This window comes from Amblyomma americanum, chromosome 1 (genome assembly GCF_052857255.1).
Source record: "Amblyomma americanum isolate KBUSLIRL-KWMA chromosome 1, ASM5285725v1, whole genome shotgun sequence".
In the NCBI taxonomy this organism is placed as follows: domain Eukaryota; kingdom Metazoa; phylum Arthropoda; class Arachnida; order Ixodida; family Ixodidae; genus Amblyomma; species Amblyomma americanum.
In genome coordinates, this window is record NC_135497.1 from 60,237,678 (window position 1) to 60,256,473 (window position 18,796).

Sequence of the window (18,796 nt, forward strand, 5' to 3'; positions counted from 1 at the left end):
GCTCCGTAAATTACGACCATATGGGGTTCTTTAAGTGCAATGACATCGCACAGAGCACGATCCTCTAGAATTTCGCCTCCATGAAAATTCTACCACCGTGGTCGGGATCGAAACCGCGTCATTTGCGTCATTAGCCGAGCTCCATAACCACATAGCCACCTCGGCGGAGGAGGTGCAAGTTGTGTTATCCCTTGAAGGAAAAAAAACGCGTGTTCTGAACGTCAGCGCTCGTGTACTGGTGCCATGCAGTTGCCTCCCGATATATGGTCCTTTTGTCCTGCTTGCATTTTAAAAGTGACGATAGTGTCTTTGTTCTTTGCCGGAAGGCTTCGAGTCGATGAGGCGAGGATATATACCTAAGCGGCCTCGCCCTTGACTTGTCTAAAACACCACTGCACTGAGTATGCATCGCTGTAGCTCAGCGGATTATTGTGGAGCCAGATGTAATGTATATCTAGTAGCTTCTTTTAAATCTAGCGATAATGCTACAACTCTGAACTTTAAAACTTTTGGGGTTCGAATAACAGCGGAAAAATCACACAGGGACAAACTGTTTAACGATAACAAAAACATTGGCTATATTCAAGAGGCAATACACGCGTCTTCTTACGACGACTTTTCTTTTTGCACTGGCCCCGTCCACACGCTTTTTCACCCTCAATGTCTTCGTTTCCGTATTTCTTTACACCAGATGGACAGAAAGACCGGCGATCAAGCACCTCCGCCCGCCGGTCGCGCTCGCGGCCGTTCGCGCGGCAGGGCACGGGCTGTGGTCGTACTGCCCGGAGCACAGGCGGCACCTACGGTGCCTCAATTTCCTGCTGCCATGGCGCCGCCAGCGGCTTTGCCAAGGACGCCTGGTGTTTTGGGGCCTGCGACGGTGCCCTTGCCGGTGCCTTCGGTGGCGCCGTCGATGCCCGCCCTCGACAGCGTGGAGGGCCTGTCGTTCTCCATCGACAGCATGGCCATCGGACACGGGGCGCACCTCCAGCAGATGGCGGCGATGGCCCCTTCAGCTGTGGTACCGCAGGTAAGTTATCTCTTGTTTACAGCGACAGATCTTAAAGGGCCGTTGCCTATGTTTTAGGCCAAGGTCAATGTGGTTTAACGTCTCAAAGCGCCTGAGGCTATGAGCGCAGTGAAGGGCTCCGGAAAGTTTGGCGACCTCGTGTTCTTTAATGTGCACTAACATCGCACAGTACACGGGCCTCTAGAATTTCGCGTTCATGGAAATTCGACCATGGCGGACGGGATCCAACCCGCGTCTTTCGGGTCAGCAGCCGAGCTCCATAACCACTGGGCACCGCGGCAGCACTCCTGGGTTTTGCGTCGTAGTAGTAGTAATTCGCAACTGAAATATGGCTGTCCCGGAAAACCGTCCGAAGAGCTGTTACCGTAGACAGGGGAGGGTGAACGCGGAATGTGCAAAGTATTGAGAGAGCGGAAGAATATGCAATCGGAGTCAATTTATAACAACACCTGTTAAAGGCCCGTTAACTGGGATTCGCGTCGTAGTGCTACTCAAGAACTTAAAAGCGTTGCTCTGAACTAATCGCATATGCAGGTCGCTCTCAAATTCTTTAACTCTAGATAATGAAATAAAGATAAACCCTCAGTTGGCCCTCAATCCGCCATTTCACAGTGGTGACAAAGAAGACAACTTGCCAAAGTTCGCCCGTATACATTAAACGTCTTAGCGCATTAATCTAATGACGAGAAGATGCTTCAACTGGAAATGGAGCTTTCTACGCTAAGATGGTGCCGTGGTGCGCAGATGTCACCTTTGCCATGTTTTCGCGGGCAAAATGAAGAGACCTCCTTTCCTGCGGTCCCAGCATGGCCAGAAATCGGCCTAACTGTCACCGTGCCGGGGGTATGCACGGCCTCACTGAGGTCGTCGTATAGGTCCGCCGGGATTGTTCGCTTTGGAAGACAAAGAATAGCATATCCACATTGCCCGTGTATATTGTGTATACTGATGCTGGGGTAACTGAGTGAATGACTGTATGGTGTGCACAGCTGGGATTGTTTCCAGGTTTTAAGCATTAGGAGATTGACCGTATGGGCTGGAGGTGTATATGTGAGACGTGAGCCGTGAGACCACCGCCTCATTGTACGCCACCGTCTGGTTGCGGCACGGAGTTGTGTGATGTGTCGCGCGTACAAGCCGCCTGTCTTCGTCTAGCCTTGATGTCATGCGATGGGGGAGGGGACAAACTCCAGGTTAGATGAGACGGGGGTTGGTAACGTGATGAGAGAGATCGAATGGGGAAAGGCTGAATTGATGAAGTAGCCAAGCGTCCCTTGGAAGGCGCCGGATAATTATGCAATTTGTCGCTTCCGGAGAACGCCAGGAAGGCAGGTAAGAGGTAGGAAGAGACCGTTGTCATGTAGTCTGATTTTGACTGGGGAGGTGGAGAGAAGCTTCGTGTAAATTGTTTAGGTAGAAGCGAGCCATGTGAGTTGTTGCTGTGTAAGGAAGATTTAATTCACTCATACCATGAAGATAGCTAAAGTCATAGTTATACATAAAGGAGGCCGGCGTGACTACATAAACAAATTGCCCTCCTATCCCAGTCTTTCCTGTGTCCTCAAAAATTATAGATCGCCTCCTGAAAATGCGGGAGACGAGAGGATTGATGACTTTGAGAATGTTCGCGACCATTGATTTCAGGCTGGTTATGCCTTGCGTTATGCACGAAATTTGTTGTTTGCATGATGCCAAACACACCTTAAATGCGGCTCATTGCTGTTCGAGGCAAGTACTTGATGAAGGGTGGTTGGATGAAGTTAGCTTGGGTGGTACAAGGACAGAGAGAGGGCCAGGATGGTTCCTGGCTGAGGATGACACCTGGCTGAGCAGTTGTTGACTTGGGCCTCCCGCACTAGAACAAGGTGAGCTTTCCAATCAATGAACGTGGGATTGGATGGTAAGACCTCAGCTGCTGTCCGCTTGTTCCGCGGCGCGGGTGTTGGATGTGATCGGGAAGGGGATTGCGGTGAGGTTATTTGCAGTGGAAATCGTTCTAGTCTGGCCCAAGTTTCTGTATGACGGAAGACCCAAGTTGCCGTATGAGGCAGGTCGAGTGTCGGTGCCCCTTCCGATCTGTGTCCAGGGGAGGATGGGGCCGGAGTGCTATGGAGTGAGGTAGGATGAGGTTGTGGCTTTTGCGCGTCAAAATGGGTGTCGGTTGCAAGGATACGGTCCAGCGTTCAGCGAAGATGACATCAGTGACTATAGGCCACCTGTATACAAACTCGGTCCTTCGCTGTCGGACAGAGCACCTTGTATTGAAAGGGGGTGGTCCCCTCCGATGTGGTAGCACCACGGGGTGCAGGGATGCGGCGCTTGTTCAGTAAGGGTGGCTGCACAAGTGCAGCTGCGACAGAAAGTTGTTCTTAGCCTTTTAATATGCGATGCCCACACTGTAGGCACTTTTCGCGTTTTAGAGCCTCAGTTTGATGTGGTTGGCAGTCATACTGCTCGGACCTGTTTCCGGCAGTCAAAAAGATTAGGAGTGTTTTAACATCTGTGCGTGTCTGATGTGAGGGTTGTACGGGTTGTTGCAGTATTAAACATCACCTCGTTGATCACCTCAACAGTAGTATGAGTTAAGGCGTAAGCCTATCTTCGCTCATGAGTGCCGTGGACGGATGTCGTGGACGGAAATTTTTAGCACGAACTGTCAATCTTAAGTTGTGTGGTAAATAAATGTAAAAAGCTACGCAACAGTTCACAAGCAGTTAAAGTATACGCAATGAAATAAGATAGAAATGGTTAAAATATATACAGAGAAATAAAAACAAAAATTACAAATTACAAAAATGAAATAGTAAAAGTTAACAGAAATGACGACGAATAATAAAAATATTGAAAAATAGAGGGATAGTTGATTTTTGACATAATGAAATGACGAAGCAACTGTCTCACATACATCGGCGCACACACTAACACGCTGTAAGGGAAGTGATAGAGGGAGTAGAAGAAGAAAGGAAGTAAGAGGTTCCATTAGGAGATCTCCGGAATAATATTTACCAGCCTGGGATCTTTAACTTGCACCGACTTCGCACAGCACAGAGGCGCCTTTTGCATTTCGCCTTCACCGAAACGCGACTGTCCATGACTAATCGAACCAGGGTACTCCGGCAAGATAATCGAGCGCTCTAATCGCTCAGCCACCGCTGCGGATGAAAAATGGAGGGAAGAAACAGAGGACAGGGGAAGGGTTTCGTAATTGCGCTCTTAAGCAGATTTAGTGCATTCTTGTAAATTTAAGTATATTCGTATTGTGTGCGCCAGCTTTGTGTGCAAAGCTGTCTCCCTCCTTTTCTCTTTATGTCTGCTTGCAGCAGTTCCAGTTTGCAGCGGCCGTCACACCGGCCGAGAATGGCGACTGCGGCCGCCCAGAGACCCGGCGTCGCCGCGACGAGTTCGCCGTCATCGAAACGCGGCCTGTGCAGATAGATAACAAGAGGGGCACTTCGGGCAGCCCGATTAAGGTTCTGGCCAACTACTTCCGGCTGCTTTCCATGCCCCAATGCTGCATACACAAGTACCACGTGGAGTTCACGCCGACGGTGGAGTCTAGTCGCATGCGGCGCGCCCTGCTCGTGGACTTCATGCACATGTTCGATAAGTGCCTCGTGTTCGACGGCATGTCTGACTTGAAGTCGCCCAAGCGGCTGGACCAGGACATCACCGAGGTAATATCGCAGCGGCGCACCGACGGCGTGATCACCTGCGTCCGCTTCAAGTGGGTCCAGGAACTGGCCCCGTTAGACCCGGAGCTGCTGCGCCTGTTCAACACGCAGATGCGCCGCAACCTGGAGCGCCTGGACTTCGTGCAGATCAACCGGCACTTCTTCGACAGGCGCGCTGTGGCGAGCATACCTCAGTACGGGCTCGAGCTGTGGCAGGGGCTCGTCGCGGCCATCGGTCAGTACGAGTCGGGCGTCATGTTGGTGACGGACACGCTGTACAAGGTGCTGCGTCGCGACAGCGTCTTCGACCTCATGTCTCAGATCCAGCACGTCCCGAACTACAAGGACGAGTGCGTGAAACGGGTGGCCGGCTGCATTGTGATGACACCCTACAACAACAAGACCTACAGGGTGGACGACATTGACTGGGACAAGAACCCGGCCTGCACCTTTGAAACCAAGGAGGGGCCCAAGACGTATGCCGACTACTACCGGGTACGTGTTGCTACTAGTGCCATGTTATAGGTTCTGTGCAAAGTGGTGAATTAACTGATGGCGTGGTCATCATCACATCAGATAGTTCTTCCAATGTATTATGCCAGGAGGGTCCACTCCGAAGTGGTCCCCGAATTTTTCCAACTTTGTCTCTTTACCTGGCTCAGCCGCCTCTGACTGTATCACGTTTTCCTTCCTTTGATGTCGTTTTTCTGTGCCAAACAACTAGCTATCTGTTATTGAGATCATTTCGTTGCCTCACAAACATTTATCCATGTGTTGCAAAGCCCAGTGTATGTGAGAGTTCGTGCGCTTAGCAGTATAGCTGCAGGTACGACCGACACCGTCTGTCTTTGGGCGATGCCTTGTGCAGGACCATTACGAGAAGCGCATTCGCGACATGCGCCAGCCCCTGCTGGTGTGCCGTCCCAAGGAAAAGGATTTGCGCGCCGGCCGCACGCAAAACATCTACCTGGTGCCGGAGCTGTGTGTCCTGACGGGACTCACTGACGAGGTGGGCAGTTGGTTCGAATGTAGTGCTGTTTGACCTTTTCTACAGCGGCCGCTGTTTATAATGGGTCTAACACCTGTTTTCGTGACTTGGCCGTAGATGTCCGCACAGCCTAGAGGGGGGGGGGGGTTAAGGAGGAGGCGGGGAGGGATCAGGGCATTGATGCGCCACACGGCGAGCTTGAATACTTGCAAATACTACGCAGTGTGGTGTAGAGGATGAGGTGCAGCGGCACGACGAAAAGGGGCTCTACAGTGACGGCGTGGTGCGGAAAGCGGAAAGTGTGCTATGTTGAACAGCGTAACAGTCAACCTTCGTTCTCTTTTAATGCGCGGCATACCTAAACGTTTGTCAATTTGTCAAATGACAAACCTCATGGCAATTCTAATCTTCCAGCCATAGAGCTAGGAACTATAGACCAACAATGCCTATATGGCTGTTCGAAACGTATACGGCTGTTTGTCTCTTTTTTGCCAGCGTCAGCTGTTAAAGTGGCAGGTGATATATAGATGTAGTTTGGCCATAAAGCCCTGCATTCTACCGCGTGATCTACAACAGCGTCAGCCTTAGGAGCTTAATGCAATTCAATTCAATTGTTACCTGCTGAACACAGTTGACAGGTTGCGGATTGCAAGGAGGGAAATCCAGCTTTTCGCATAAGCGGAGAGGAGGAGGGCAAGTAGGAGAGGAACGGCAGAGAATGTGGGAGGTGATAGGTCGCTAGATCAGATTTCACTTATTCATATGACCACGGCTGCAGTCGGATACACCTCAAGAACGAAGCGGCTTCTGCCCGTCAAAGGTTTTCCTTCCAGCCAACAGCGTCGGCCGATTCTCATGACAATGGAGTGAGCGGCTCCACAGTGCAGTGAGGAGAATATCCCTTTTTTATCTGCGACTCCTTGAATTGTCACGCAAAGAAGGTTGTGAGAACCACCGGCCAACGCCAGTGGTCGCAAGGGGGCCCTGGAACGGAGGAAAACCGCATTTTTCTACCGCTTATGATTGACAAAGTAGATTCCAGGGTCAAATGCAGAGCTAAACGAAAGGAATGACAGCTTTCGCTGATTAAGTGGTTAAGCTTTTCAGGGTAGCTCTGCTTAGTGAGCTTTTATAGAATAAGTGCCACCAGTTGCTTACAGGATAAGAGCCAGGAGAGCGCTCGGGAGAACGGGAACATAGCTGTCGCAGTTCATTTTTACCATCTGCCACCGTCATTCGCGATGTCGTCTATCGAATGCGCCGGTCTGCTCTGCTGAAGTACCAGTCGTCCTGTTTAGGGTAGAGTGCGTCTGCTGTGAATGTTATGCTACCCCACCCTCCGCGGTTGGCCTGTGGTTAGAGCGCTCGGCTACTGAGCCCTAAGACCTGGCCTCAAGGCTGCGCGCTTCAATGTCGGCGAAACGTGGAACGTGTCCATGTACTGCGCGATGTGAGAGGGCGTTAAAGAATCCCGGGTGGTCGACATTAAATGCGGAGCTTAAACTCCCTCAATTTGCGATTGATATTTTGCTTCGTGGCGTGGACACTTGAGGGTGTATTCCGAAAGTGTCCACGGAACGGGCAGGTTCACTTCGGTACGCGCCGATTGATTCCAGCCCGAAACGCGGCCGTGACAGCTGCGTGGCGACACCTGACGTGTTTTTCAGGTTACGTCATATTACTATCATATTGCCCTTGTACTGCGTCAATATTAGGGTAATGGCATCAAGGATGGAACACGCGGACGCTGTTAGACACCCAGGTGATTTAAATTATTTTAATCCCGCTATTACGGCATCCCTCATGGTTTGTGTTGCTATGGGATGTTAAACCCCAAATACCGTACTCTTCCGTTTTAGTCTGGAAACACTATTATGATGGGTTATCCTGGAGCAAGATCTTGCGCTGTTTGTGGCTTTGTGCCATCACTGCCGACGGTGCCGCTATCATTTACAGACCTAGCGCCACCGCTTGGCCAATGCTCTCAGGCATAAAGCGTCACCAGCGCGCTCCGCCGTCCCTGCTCACAGCGCGCGACAGCCATCAGGGTCGGAGTCACATGAGCAACCGCTCATGCCGTGCCGTGTCTTTTCATGCAGTTGCATCTGAGTGGCTAGGGTTTACGCAGTTCTGCTTTTCCACATTTATAGAATTTAGGCGAAAATTCTCTGTCATTTTTATTCGCGCATGACCACATAAATTCGTAATTCTGTTATATGCATCGAGGCTATTCTAGCGCATCTTCCAGGGCGTTTCAATCGGCTCTAAATTTCCCCACTAGACGCCGGCTGATTTCTCTGCTCGGCCTCGGCCGCCGTTTTGGTTGAACAGGCGAAGCCCGTCTTAAGTTTCCTCGATGGCGTTTCGACAGAGGCAGCAGTGTCCCTATCGGACAACGCTGTATTGACGCCTCAAATGTACTGTCTGTCTCTAAGCAAGCAAAAGGCGACAGTTTCTAGAGTACCCCTCCAATATAAACTTTTACGAGCACTTCGCAGGCGTTATGTTCCGCGGTGGTAAGCATCCGGAGCTTCGCTCTCTTTCCTCCCACCCCGCGGGCGAAGGAGAGGTGCTTTGTTAGGTCACATAAGTGCTCGCTCTCCGAGTGTGTCAGGAGCTTCAAGCGTGCTACGCTGTATCCGTATCGACGTATTACCCGTGAAGCTTGCTTCCTTACAATGCGTGGCGTACTCGTGGGTGTGCTACGAGATATTCCTTCAGCGTTTTCCGTGATTGGTACGCGTTAACCGAAACGTTCACGATAAGCCGCTGCGCCGTGATCGGGCATCAAGATATGAGGCTCAATGGAAGCGGAGGCGGGAAATATCGTGCTGCAACTTCCTAAGCACACGTATTGCTCATGCGAGTACACCCTGAGCTGACTTGACAAGGTTTTACTGCATTACGAAATGGTACTGCAAAATGCATAGGACTTGGTATCTACTGAAAACCTGAAATTATTATTGAAAGGATGGAAAGTTGAATTGGGGGTTTGTGCATCTTCTTCATAAGGTTTTGGTCCCAATTGATTTGAAGGCGCTACAAACGTTTTTGGAGCAACGGTCTTGGGGACGGGAAGGTGTCAGCATCTTTTACGTCCCTTGTAGAACCATAAAGTGCGCCCAGTTTAAGCCATGCCCACATGGTTGTATGCACTTGGTGGCAACTTGCAGAATACGGACCCCAGCGCTGTGTCGTGGTCGCTAAGAGTACATATGTGCTCCTACAAAATCTAGTTTGCACTATTTTTAAAACTGGTTTAGAATATAATGGGTATACGGGCCTTCCGGGACCCGACCGAAAATCATTGGCGAACTCTGAACCATTGGAGCTACCCAGAGAAGTGCCGCTGTCCGCAAGCCGCGTGGCTGACTGGTTATGGTCCTCGCCTGCTGACCTGAAAGACACGGGCTCGATCCCTGCCGCAGCGGTCGCATTTCGATGGAGGCGAATTTGTGGAGGCTCGCGTACCGCGCATTGTCAGCGCACGTTAACGAACTCAAGGTGGCTGAAATTATCCGAAGACCCTCCACTACGGCGTCCCTCATAGCCTGAGTTAATTGCTTAGGGGCGGCCATAGACCGCAAACCGCAATTGCTGTCTAATGGGCCCATAATTCCCTCGCAGATGCGGGCCAACGTGACCGTGATGCGGGACATGGCTCAGCACACACGCGTGGAGCCTTCCAAACGCTGGCGGAACCTGCTCGTGTTCATGGAGCGCATCAAGAACAACGAGGCTATCCGCAACAATATGGACCGCTGGGGTATCCGATTCGACGACTCACTCGTCAAAATCGACGCCCGCGTGCTGCAGCCCGAGAAGGTGATGCAGGGCAGCAACACGTACCGCTACAGCGCGGCCACGGCTGACTTCTCGCGCGAGACACGCGACCGGCCGCTGCACGTGGCCGTCGCCGTCGAGTCGTGGATTGTCCTCTGCCACCGGTGCGAGGAGGCCAACGTGACACAGTTCGTGCGCACCCTGATGTCCGTGTGCCCGCCCATGGGCGTCAAGATCAGGCAACCGCGCCTGGTGTTGCTGGACGACGACCGGCCCTCAGGCTTCGTGTATGCCCTGCGCCAGCTTGCCAGTGGGGGCAATATTGAGCTGGCTTTGATTGTGCTTCCCAACAGCCGAAAGGACCGCTACGACATAATCAAGAAGGAGGCCTGCGTCGACCTCGGCCTCCACACACAGGTCAGCCGAGGCTATTGTTCTTTGTCGCCCGAAGTGGGGAGCGAGATACAGTAAAAACTCTGGATTCACTTTCAAGACTTATCACAAGTCTGTTTTTGTATACTATAAGATGACCAGTGTACAGGAGGCCTGTGGCTTCGTCAAGTGGTCTTCATGACAGCTTTTTCTGCAGAACTCTGGCATCCTGTATATTGTATTTGATTGTATTAATATGATCATTACAGAGCACCGAGCCCAGCTTTCTTGAAACACAATTGCAATCAGTTGGAATATGTGTTCCCTTTGCCCTTTGTAAGGAAAATAGGGAAATGGTGTGGTGTGCTTTTTCAGGACTCAAATAATTTAGAATTAGCTCATTTCAGTTGTTCTTCGGTTTGTTTCGTTTGTATAAATGGAGGCTCCAATGGGCCATAACTGGCGAGAACGCTGTGCGCAAAGAGAACAATCACTTCGTTTCACGTGGTGAGCACCGAGCAATTCTCTGGCCAAGAGCTTTACTGTCCAGTTGGTCGTGCTGTAATCTGTATTACTGTCAAGATTATCTGTCTTTCTGTTGTTGCCAGGAAGAAAGAAAAGGAAATTGCACAGGCCTGCTCACTGGCTCAAGCCGAGCCACAATCGCTACCACATGCAGATAGTAGGAGAGTTGAAAGATGGGATAGGAAGACAGGATAGTAAAGACGCGGTAAAGACAAGGGCGATCCCGGAGGTAGTGCCATACCGGGCCAACCGGTGTTGGGAGTGAAGGATCCTTCAAACTCTCCGCCACATTTCCAAAAATAAGTCCAATTGGACCCGTAACAGATACTCTACGGGGTCCGGACATCGATACAAGATTAGCTGTTGCCTCTTTTCCCTGCGCTGTAAACACTTACGCCAGGAACGATGCGAGGGTTGTCTAGGTGTGAAAGTTGGTCGACGTGTATGTAAGTGTTAACGTAGCAAGGAGTTGTAGGGTCAGATAAGGCAAGTAGACTGAGGAAAGCAAAGTCATGGCAAATGCAGTACAGTGCATAATGGTGACGATGGCCCTCGTTGTTTTCTGTACACTTTCCAGGTTATCCTCGCCCGCACCATCGGCAACCGCAGGAACATCCACTCGGTGGCCACCAAGGTGGCGGTGCAGCTTAACTGCAAGCTGGGCGGCGAGGCCTGGTGCCTGGAGATCCCGCTGGTCAGCACCATGGTGATCGGCTACGACACCTACCCAGACTCGAGCACGCCCAATCGCTCTGCGGGTGCCTTCGTGGCCAGCATTAACAAGAGTCTGACGCGCTGGTACCAGCGCGTCTGCTTCCACGACACCCACGAGGGGCTGGCCAAATCACTCCCTTCGCTGCTGCGCGATGCACTGCGCAAGTACTCGCAGTGCAACGATGGTGCCTCTCCCGACCGCATCATTTTCTATCGCGACGGGGTGTCCGACGGACAGATCCCCCAGGTGAGCGTTTATCGTAGTACTCTGTTTACCTGCAGTTTTAACGCGACAGCGTCAGGGGCCTCGTTACCCAGGACACCCGGCGTTATAGTTGTGAGCGAAAACATTCTCCGCCAACGCTGCCCCAGTGTTCGACTTTAGGTGTTAGCAACGGGAGCTCTGTATTTGCATCGGCGTGCTCAGCAAACGTTAAGAGTAAATACGAACGTTCGCGAATGTTTCGTTTCCGGAAACATCCCTTCTGAGACGCAAGCAGCGCCGTCTACCTCATGGATTTTGCACTACTGTTGCAGTTTATAGCCAGCTTCGCTATATCAGGTATATTTCCTCGTTATGTGAGATAATGAATATTTAAACGTGTGCAGTACAACAGGATGAATCGTTTGACACCAACCGGGACCCCTTCCGACAGGCGGTTCGGCCGCAATTGTCGCCTGAACATCCTTGGATTGTACGGTTTGGGACGAGAAGGTCGTCGCTGCGAATCTCGCACGTGTTTTGGGCTTCACCTCAATTTTCAGTTTTGTCCTCCGGAACGTGTCAAGTCATTTGGCACCACTATTAACATTCTCCATCAAGCTGGTGGCCCCTAGAATGTATTCAAATGATGGCGCAATACTAGCACTTATATAATGAGTCGAAAGTATAGGTATCTATTCGGGCGCTACGCACACACTTTCGCTGTAATGTACCGTGGTCACGTGGTAACTGTTTTGGTGAATGTGACTTTCATTGCATACGGACGCGTCCTTGACAAACGTAAGTAAAGTCACGAGCATGACTCTGGCAGGTGGTGCCCACAGAGCAACCCAGGAGGCAGGTGGGCCATCTAGTTCACGTGGCCTTGAGGCGTCGTCGCAACCTGCCTACCGGATAAAGAGCAAGCTACCCATCATCGCAGATGGCAGTTAATGATTGGTTGCTCGAAAAGAGAAACATGGGGCGCAGAAGGGCGCAGCCACGTTTCTCACTGCTTAACCGCTGCACCACCGCGTCAGGATGGGTATGAGGAGTGCCATGTTTCTATGAAAGTATAAAATGACCTTCTGCATATATGGGAATCAACCTTTTATGCTTTCGCGACATATCGTTAAGGCGGAGCTTAAATGTTCTCTCCAATATTTGTACCGTGACCATTGAACTGTAATGTTATTTCTTGGCTTTACGAATGCCGAATCTTTCTAGTTTTTGCCCATCCTTCCTGGACCATTCGACATCTGCAGTATCATGTAAATATAGTCAAATAATGTAGGTGCATGAGTAGTGTAATTAAGGTTCGTAGTGCAGGCATTTTGCGCTGTAACTGCAGTGGTGGCGAACATGCGAGATTTCCGGAGCCCTTCAGTATGGCGTCCCTCTTAGCGTAACTCTCTTTGTTACCTTAAACCCATGCAATCCATGAACCATAAACATCCAAATACAAGCGAATCAGGTGTACAGATAAGCTGCCTAGCTAAATTGTAATCGCTTGCTACATAACTTTTGTGGTTATTCGGATAGGCTCAATGAGAGATACGTAGCTGGCCGATGCTAAGGTCATCCCCTCAAAACATTTCAGTAGAGTTTCTCTCGACTTTCAGCAGAAATACATCAAAAGTCTACTACTGTCAGCAGGAGTTCTTGGCAGGGGGTGTCAGTTCTTAAGAGTTTTCAACATTTACTGGTCGAGAAGCACACCCACCTTCTGTTTGCACTTTCAGAAAATCGAATTTCGAAGGCGTGACTATGGCCTGGTACATGGCACCGTATGGCCTCAAAAACTAATTTGCTTGTATGGTGCTGGCGTCCCATCATCTTATCTCTCCCGCCTGAGCAGGCCATTTAACGTCGCAGAAAGAATTTGTCTAACCATCTATCTAGATAATAACATGATTGACCTGTTTTGTGGCGTTTGTCATCACTGGTAATAAATACATGGGCGCGACGATCCATTGCATCTCGGCAAGCATTTCGCGGGTTGCTAAAATGACCTGGCGAGACAGACTTCGTCATATTGGCTCTGTAAAACTTCAAGTTATTGATAAATTTTTGCTATAGCGTGTTTCGTAGCTGGGAAGAAAAAAAAACATTTTGGAGCGATCAGTTGGAGTGAGGAAATATGACAGCATTCTTCTTTGCCTCACCAGTATATTTCTGTTTTCATTTTATTATAATTATATTTCTATTCCAATTCTGAGTCCATTGTCTTCCACTACCAAGTCTACTCCAGTTGTTTTCTATGCAAAATCTGAGATTGCGGCGAGTCCTCGTACCACTACCGGCGCAGTGCGGGAGTGGTTATGCGATATCCCTTACAAAAAGTTTCTATAGATAGTCTATAAACATGTTGTAGAGACTGTTGTTTCCTAAAGATATATATGTTTTGTCTATTCATACTCTATAGGCAGTCTACAGAAAAAAAGTCAACTAAATGTGTATGGTCATAAACATATAGAATGTGTATAGACTGCCTATATGATTAATATTGCCTACAGACTTTTCTCTAGCATTTGTCCACAGAGTCTATAGACATTATAGACAGAAGTCTATGAACAGGCCATAGCATTTGTCCATAACCAGTCTATAGACTTTATAGACAAAAGTCTACGGTCAGTCTATTGATTGTCTAAAGGAAATTTTTGTAAGGAATACCTCTACACAGGAAGGTGGCCGTTTCGAACAGAGCCACCGGTGGAGAGCCACGTTGTTCTTCCCGACCTATGCCAGAAGGAGTGGATCCAGGAAGCTTCAATTTCGCACACACCGTTCTTTGTTAGGCTATGTATTCTGAGCATGGGTCTGCTGCTTATCCTCATTCATCGACCCACGTCTTGCTCCTCTCCCCTGCAAGGGGACAGTTGACAGGTGGAGGGTGGAGAGAGGGAAGCCCCTTTAAGGTGGGTGCTTCACGTAGACAACTGCTGGCGAGTTTTCCCGTTCATGGCCCATTTAATTCTATCACATTAAAAAAATTGGAGAGGACACGTAAGCTTCGCTTTAACGGTGTAACGCGACAGCGGAGTTTGTTAGGCTCTCCATTCTCAGCAGTTTGACACCTTTGAACGCATTTTTATTTTTCAATTGTTTCAGATAAATAATTGATCAATTACACATCCTATATTGTCTTAATTAGCATTGTCAAGCATTAGTGATCATTCAGAGAAATTTGACGTCTTTGAACACCGCTTCTTACATTTTATTCTTTTCTTTAATATACCAATTTTTCAAATAAACTCAATTATTTCATTAACTCCTCATCGTCTATCCCACACCAGTGAATCGTCGATCGGTAGAACCGCAAATTGGCTTGATAGGAGTTTTTACACAGCCCGATTATAAAACGCCGGGTATAATTCCTGCCGCGAGCTAAGCTCGAACTTAGTACATTTATGCTGCGCGAAACGCTGAATCATAAGATACAATCCGGAACATTGTGCGGAAAACGCTTGGCACGGTAAGATTTGTTTTACGCAGCCCCAATTATTTTCGACATGAGGGGCCGAATACGACGACGCCTTTTCGACCGAACGAGATGTATACTCAATCGCCTAAAAACGTTTGGCACTGAGCGTACCAAAGCTGCATGAAAGCTGCGAGATATGGTGTAGTGGAGGGCACGAGGATAATTTAGACCACCGGTGGCTCATATTTACAAGCTGTTCTTTAACTTGCATTTACATTGCAAACTACGCGGGTATTTTTACATTTCGTGTCCGCTGGAGATGATGCGGCCTGCCTGTTGCAAGTGTGATGAAGCAGGAAAGTGCAGTAGTGGACCACGCTTAACTTTTTGGCGAGGCGTTGTAGTGATTACAGAAAGCTATTATTCCACAGTAAACTTCGATTTTCTTCAAGACGGTAACTTTTTATCGCAAGGCTTGCTGAATTTCGCACTAATAGAATAGGATTAGGAATCAAGAGGCTGGAGCTCTGAGCATCTGCCATGTACGTACGCAATGATTTGATTCCCGGAAGTTCCGAATAGCATGAGAAAATGTGCAGATATTTGAAATTTGGCAGATGGCACCTGCGTGGGCGGCCCATTTTCCATGAGGATGTCATCATGGCTAGAAAGTATGTGACAGGCATGCGCGTCTTGCTGGAGACCAGGCTCGCGGCAATACAGTGCGGTACTCGAAAGTTTTAGCATAATGTTTTTGGTGGTTTCCACATGAGATGCCAGAGGCTGTATGATGTGCAACATGTAAATTCGATGTTGGAATCCCGAGCAAGTCGCGATAAGCAGATTCGACTTACGCGCGCGATTCCACCACGTTTCATCAATCTACACATACATGGCTGCCACTGCAGCTTGAGTGAAAGCTCCTGGTGAAGCTCCTGGTTACTATATGCCGCTAGCTGGAGCCCTGGGTAGCGCATGCGCAATTGGCTCCGGCTCGGTTTTTTTCGGTAATGGGTAAAAATAGCATGACATTTTTCGCGGTTTCGTGTCATTACGATCTTGTCATCACGACAACGTTCAGCATCAAAAAATCTCGCAGTGGAAATAATGAGGTGCATGTGGGGTAAATTATTAGAGCCAAAAATATTCAGCATCAAAAAATCTCTTGGGGCAAATAATGAGGTGCATGTGGGGTAATTTATTAGAGCCAAAATATTCAGAAAGTGAGCGGGGCCGGGGCAAAAGTGGCGCGAAATTCAAAAACACCGCAAATGGGCGGAGCTAATGTGTACCGCCAAATTTGAAAAACCGGAATTTGAGACGGAGCGACGCATGACACCAGATTTGGAAACGAAGCGTGGCACAAAGTTTTTAAAATCAAAATGGGCAATGATGAAGCTTAATTTAGGCAAAGAGTGGCAAAGAGGGGCGAGGAGGTGTCTGCTCACGAATTCCCCCAATGCGGGTGCTGCAGTGATCTTATAATCTTTTTTAACTGTGTTATAAATTGGCCTCACAATCCTCCGTTTTCAGTCCTGCACTTTTAACCTTATGTCACCTCTCTAGTTTTGAGCCACCAGTCGTCCAATCACTTTTTGGTAAGTTCCAATGCCCTCTGCTGTCAGCAGAAATGCACTGGCAGGTGGTGCTGGTGGCGGCAGTGGGCGCGACTGAAGCGTGTCTCGGGTGTGCGCGGCGCAGGTGATGGAGTGGGAGATCAATCCGATCGTGGCCTCGCTGCAAGGGCTCTTCCCTGGCGTGAACCACAAGCTGGCCTTCGTGGTGGTGACCAAGCGCATCTCGACGCGCTTCTTCCTGCCGAGCCGTGAGCACGTGACTAACCCGCCGCCGGGCACCGTGGTCGACAGCGAGGTGACGCGCCTCGAGCGCTACGACTTCTTCCTGGTGTCGCAGAGCGTGCGCCAGGGCACCGTGGCCCCGACCCACTACAACGTCGTCTACGACACGACGGGCCTCAAGCCGGACCACATGCAGCGCCTGGCCTACAAGCTGACGCACCTCTACTTCAACTGGCCGGGCACCATCCGCGTGCCGGCCCCGTGCCAGTACGCCCACAAGCTGGCCTTCCTGGCCGGCCAGTCGCTGCACGCGGAGCACAACCCGCGCCTCTCCTCTACCCTCTTTTACCTCTAAACTGCACCGTTCGTGGTTTGCCGACGTTCACCGGTGTGAGGAAGGTGGGAAGGGAGGTTTACGCCCTCTGCCTCCATCTGGACACCTGCGCACAGCATCTAAGGAGCACGGAAAGAAGCTAAGCAGGTGTGTGTGATCGACCACCGCATGTTCCTATGACAGTTCATGAACGAATCGCCGGCGTCTAATAGAAGCAGGGAGGGATTCAGCCTTAATATGGCTCTCTAGTAGGGGTTGATTTTTCAGGTGAAAACTCACTGGCGATGTGAAGGGCGTGTCAGATGATTGTGGAAAGGTTCATTCCTGAGGCTTTCGCTGTAGGAGGTGCTGCGTGGCAGCAAAGCTCACTGATTCAATGTTCATCTGTACTAGATGGCACATTTTTTTGCGCTTTACCGTAGGAGAGCAATGAATCCGATATGTTTTGTGCAATTTGAGTCCCTATTTTACTTTTTTCAAGATTCATTTTCAAAACCTCTGTGAGCTCTTAAGGTGACTGAAAGCCTGTTTTCTTTTCTCCGGAAATGGTGAGTAATGCATTGTGCTTCAATTAAATCTGCTTTATTTTTTCGTTTAGTTCAACATGCTTTATGTCACAACAAATTGGGGAACACTTTTCTTTCCACCAATGGTTTACTTTCTAATTTCTTGCTTTTCTTTTTCCCTTCATTGTGTGCCTTTTCTTGTCAGTACTTGGTTTGCTTTCCAAATTTGCCGTAGCAACTTTTTTGTTTGTTGTGTTGTCTTTACATGTTGCTTTGCTTTGAATTCGTGTTAAAACTTCATGATAATTCACGACACTATTTTTGTAATGTCCTTATTAGTTTTATATCTTAAGCAATGTGCAGCTGTACCATACTTTTGTCCTTATCGCTATTTTTAATGCTCAGCGAGTAAGAACCTAACCGTTTTTTCCTTTGTTTTCCTATGTCAAATGATGTGCTAGACATTTTTATGTACCTTCATTGCTTCACGTCATAATATGCTGTGCTACTCATGCTCCTTCCGTACCCATAATTTCTTGATTGTGTACATTGTAGACTTGGCCTATCACTGCATTTTGTGTTTGCTCCTAACCGAAATTTGTTTTTCTTTTGCGCAGATACTTGAATCTATTGTACATTTGTAACTATTGTCTTCATTATTCCTTGTTACTAGTTTCTGATCGGTGTTCGGTCTGTGTTCACTACTGGTTTGCCTTTGAGGGTATAAGGGCTTAGTCAAGCTGCGTACGCAGCTTTTTGCCTTATCTCCTCCATTATATGTAATGAAAGACCAATAAATATGGTCAGGCTTAAAAAAATGCTGTCAGTTTATTTGCTTTCAAAAGTTGTGCAAGCAGGTTTTTTTGTTTTTGCATTGTCTTTAGACATAGGTTTGCTTTGAAGTTGTACTGAAACTTTTTGTATGTCAATGTTGTCATATGGTTCGCTTTCAGAAGTTGTTAACGCAATTTTTTGTTCTGTTGTCTTTGAATGTTAGTTTGCTTTAAATTTGTATTGGAAGTTTGTTTTTGTAAATGTCACAAAAACTTCACTGAAACTGATTTGGTTGAAGAAATTGTGCCATTACCATTTTGTAAATAAAGCCCCCTGAAGCCTGCGAGTTCCTGCATGAGAACGTGACAACAAATCCCATTTCTCTGCTTGCTGCTTTGCTTAGTCTCATAGTTGAAGGGACCATTTGGAACACTCATGCACTCAAGAGGGTTAACTTCATGTGTGAGAGTAAATAGGCAGACGGCAGCGGAAGCTCGGCCTTCAAAACAGAAGAATGGTGCTACATTAGGCAGTCTAAGGAACTGAAATTGCTTGGCTTGGAGTTTTTTTCATGCAGCATGTGGGCAATGAATTATCCTGCATAGATGTACATTGTCTTTAGATATTTTGATTTGAATTGCGACTGCAAACATCTTTATGAAAAACAGTGCTGC

General features: G+C 48.7%; 1 protein-coding gene across 1 annotated transcript; it reads left to right on the forward strand.

Annotated features, from left to right (window-relative positions):
* The first annotated feature begins 826 nt into the window (after positions 1–826).
* On the forward strand, positions 827–17,229 carry LOC144099200 (piwi-like protein 1). The gene is made up of 6 exons (XM_077632377.1): positions 827–1,030; positions 4,351–5,196; positions 5,570–5,710; positions 9,317–9,889; positions 10,947–11,330; positions 16,411–17,229. The coding sequence occupies exons 1-6, from the start codon at positions 827–829 to the stop codon at positions 16,861–16,863; spliced, it is 2,601 nt and encodes an 866-aa protein (XP_077488503.1). The 3' UTR covers positions 16,864–17,229.
* The last annotated feature ends 1,567 nt before the right edge of the window (positions 17,230–18,796 follow it).

What these genes read in the sequence shown, in the direction of transcription:
- LOC144099200 (XM_077632377.1), top strand. Translation starts at nt 827, where the DNA reads ATGGCGCCGCCAGCGGCTTTGCCAAGGACGCCTGGTGTTTTGGGGCCT. An exon ending in CTTCAGCTGTGGTACCGCAG is followed by an intron (nt 1,031 to 4,350) that starts GTAAGTTATCTC and finishes GTCTGCTTGCAG; the next exon opens with CAGTTCCAGTTTGCAGCGGC. An exon ending in CGTATGCCGACTACTACCGG is followed by an intron (nt 5,197 to 5,569) that starts GTACGTGTTGCT and finishes TGCCTTGTGCAG; the next exon opens with GACCATTACGAGAAGCGCAT.